Here is a 2,623-nt window from a genome sequence, read left to right on the forward strand (position 1 = left end):
CTGGCACACATTCCAGTACAACAGTGCTGTTGCCATCCATGTGGATTTTGCAACAAACAATGTTTGTTATAAGTTTCAGATGTTCAAGAATTTGCACTATTGTTTATGTATCAGATAAATGCTGATTGTTTAGAGTCATATCACATGAATGTAAGTGTTCTGTAGAGGAGGGCAGGAAGGAGCACTCATCATTGTGTTACATTTTTGCTTATAGATCGAGGTGCCTATCGTGGACTAGAAATCCTCTCTCCATCCAGGAAGGAGCAGTTTGAGGATGAAGGTAGGAAAACATTCCCCAATAAAACCACAGCGCTATTGTAGTCCTGCTAATACTGTACAACACTTCCTCTATTGACACCTACACCTCACCTACTGTATGTGTTTTCATTATAAGCACAGATATCTGAATTGTTGAGTCATGGTCTATTTTGGACTTGGAACTACCAACAGGGATCCTTTAAAATCAGTGAGCTACTCACAGCCCACAACTTTTGGACTAGCATCCTACTGAAGTCATGACATGCACTGCTAACCTAGAAGACAGCAAATTTCAAGCCAAGCCATTTAGTAGATGTAGAGACATTTCACTAAGGCATCTGTAAACTTAGCAGGACTCACTGTCTAAGAACCATAAATATCTGCATCAAATTTTGTGTCAATTCACTTGACAGCTCTTGAACTATCTTTCTGGATAAGTGAAGATCTGGATCTGTTTGTGGAGTTAAATGAAAGCACAGCAGAGCATCAAAGTCCATCAAATTCTCTGTGGATAGTGAAAAAAGAATGTGTGAGATATTCTGGACTGGGGCCACGCACATTCCTACAAACTCCTAGAAATATAACAAGCTGCTTTTTATTTCAATATTGTTACTGTTATTAATCCTCATTGTCCATGCTATTGTTTTGAATATGTCACACCAGTTTAACAGAGAATATAACCTACTCCCCTCCCTTTTTCCCCTTTCCTCTTTCTTTCTAACTCTATACTGATTTGTTAATTTCATTTATTTTTGTTTTATGAACATGCGTATACATATATATCTGGGTACACATAAATATGTGTATGCAAAAGTTTCTATTATATTTATATGATTGAAATTGCTTTTTTGTCTTTTATTGTTATTATTCCATTAACAATAATAACAATAATATTACAAAATAAATATTTGTTATCTTACACAGCCTTATGCTGGTTTACTGTTTACTTGCCCCTTGCATGGGGATATGTACATACATATTGAGAGCCAATGTATCAGAGTCAAATTCCTCGTGTGTCAGACACACCTGGCCAATAAAATCATCCATTTTCTATCAAACTGTCTTATTTACCCATTCATCTTTCTCTACCATTAACAAACCAGGAGTTGTATTAGGGGATGCTCCGCCCTGTTCCCTGCAGGCGGGGCATGCAATTTGGGGTCACCCTTGGGGGTTTCTCTGGGGGGCACAGTATAGGGGAGGAAGGCCAGGTCACTGTTTCCTTTCCCAGTGCTGCCAGAGTTCAAATGGCTTCAAAGCCATTCTGTCCACACATAGCAGGACAAAATAAAATAAATGAGGATCTGCTGAGTGTCTCACTCAGTAAAACCCATACTGTGTAGGTTAAGTCTCTTATAAAATACATCTTGTTCTGTCTACCAGGCTCTGAGAGCAAGTTGAACTGTTCGGTTTTCTGTGGGACTAACATCCAGCAGGACTGTAGTGCTAGCTGGCATGTTAATGGAGTCCCTTTCAACTGGACGCATGGATACAATCAAACCACCAAAACGTAAGTCCGATCAAAAGCAGAACTGCACTAATTAAACTAAAAACGACACAACCTACTGTACCAAGTCTAATATGTGAAATGCACAAGCATTTATAAAACTGTCACTACAAAATGTAACTGTTAGTTTGTATAGTGTTATTACACATTTGTAAACATGCGTTATATTGATACATTATACATCACGCATCTGTTTAAACATGTGCACTGAAAGTACAACTGAATCAGATGAAATGTCATTTGTTTTCTGGTATTTTATCAGAACCAAAGTACTGAACAAACAGAAATGTTATAGTTGATGATGAAGCACAATAAAAGGCCACTGAGTTACTACAGTATGTCCTATGGTGAACATGAGCATCATGACTGTGCAAAATTGTAAGTGTCCAATTCATCTGGTAGTGTTGAACCAAAACTTTCAGCTGGTTGGTTAGGAAAGGTAAGGCAGTCAACAAAGTCAGTGGGATGTATTATCTAGAAACCATAAATAGACTGCACCAAATTCTGTTCTAATTATGTCTGGCATATGTCAAGATATTTATCAAGATGTTATAATGATGTTTAAAGATGTTATGATAAATGAACTTTTGGGCACTAGGGGAAAATCATTCAAATGGATTGTCAGTTTAAAATCCATTCAATATTTGTGGCCCATTCAGCACTGACATCTCCACAGCTGTTAACATGTCTAAAAACTTTTCTACAACTGTAAAATATTTTGAGTTTTTTGTGTTGATTTCATGGTTGGCTTCTGCAGTGAACCACTTCACTCTCTGTAATAAACAATGTTAACTTTTCTCCTTTAATGACCCAAAGTCTGTGTCCTTTGTTAGAGTCACGGAGAAACCCTCCCTCAGC

General features: G+C 37.6%; 1 protein-coding gene across 1 annotated transcript in view; it reads left to right on the plus strand.

Annotated features, from left to right (window-relative positions):
- Positions 1 to 2,621, plus strand: part of LOC109974028 (interleukin-1 receptor type 1-like) — a gene marked incomplete at its 3' end in the record, with an annotated part of 15,669 nt that extends 13,048 nt beyond the window's left edge. Inside the window, exons 6-8 of the mRNA XM_020623998.1 lie at positions 215 to 280; positions 1,642 to 1,768; positions 2,599 to 2,621. Coding sequence (XP_020479654.1) covers positions 215 to 280; positions 1,642 to 1,768; positions 2,599 to 2,621 — 216 coding nt within the window. The remainder of the gene's footprint in view (positions 1 to 214; positions 281 to 1,641; positions 1,769 to 2,598) is intronic.
- Positions 2,622 to 2,623: the final 2 nt, after the last annotated feature.

This window comes from Monopterus albus, unplaced genomic scaffold (assembly GCF_001952655.1).
Source record: "Monopterus albus unplaced genomic scaffold, M_albus_1.0 scaffold318.1, whole genome shotgun sequence".
Lineage (NCBI taxonomy): Eukaryota > Metazoa > Chordata > Actinopteri > Synbranchiformes > Synbranchidae > Monopterus > Monopterus albus.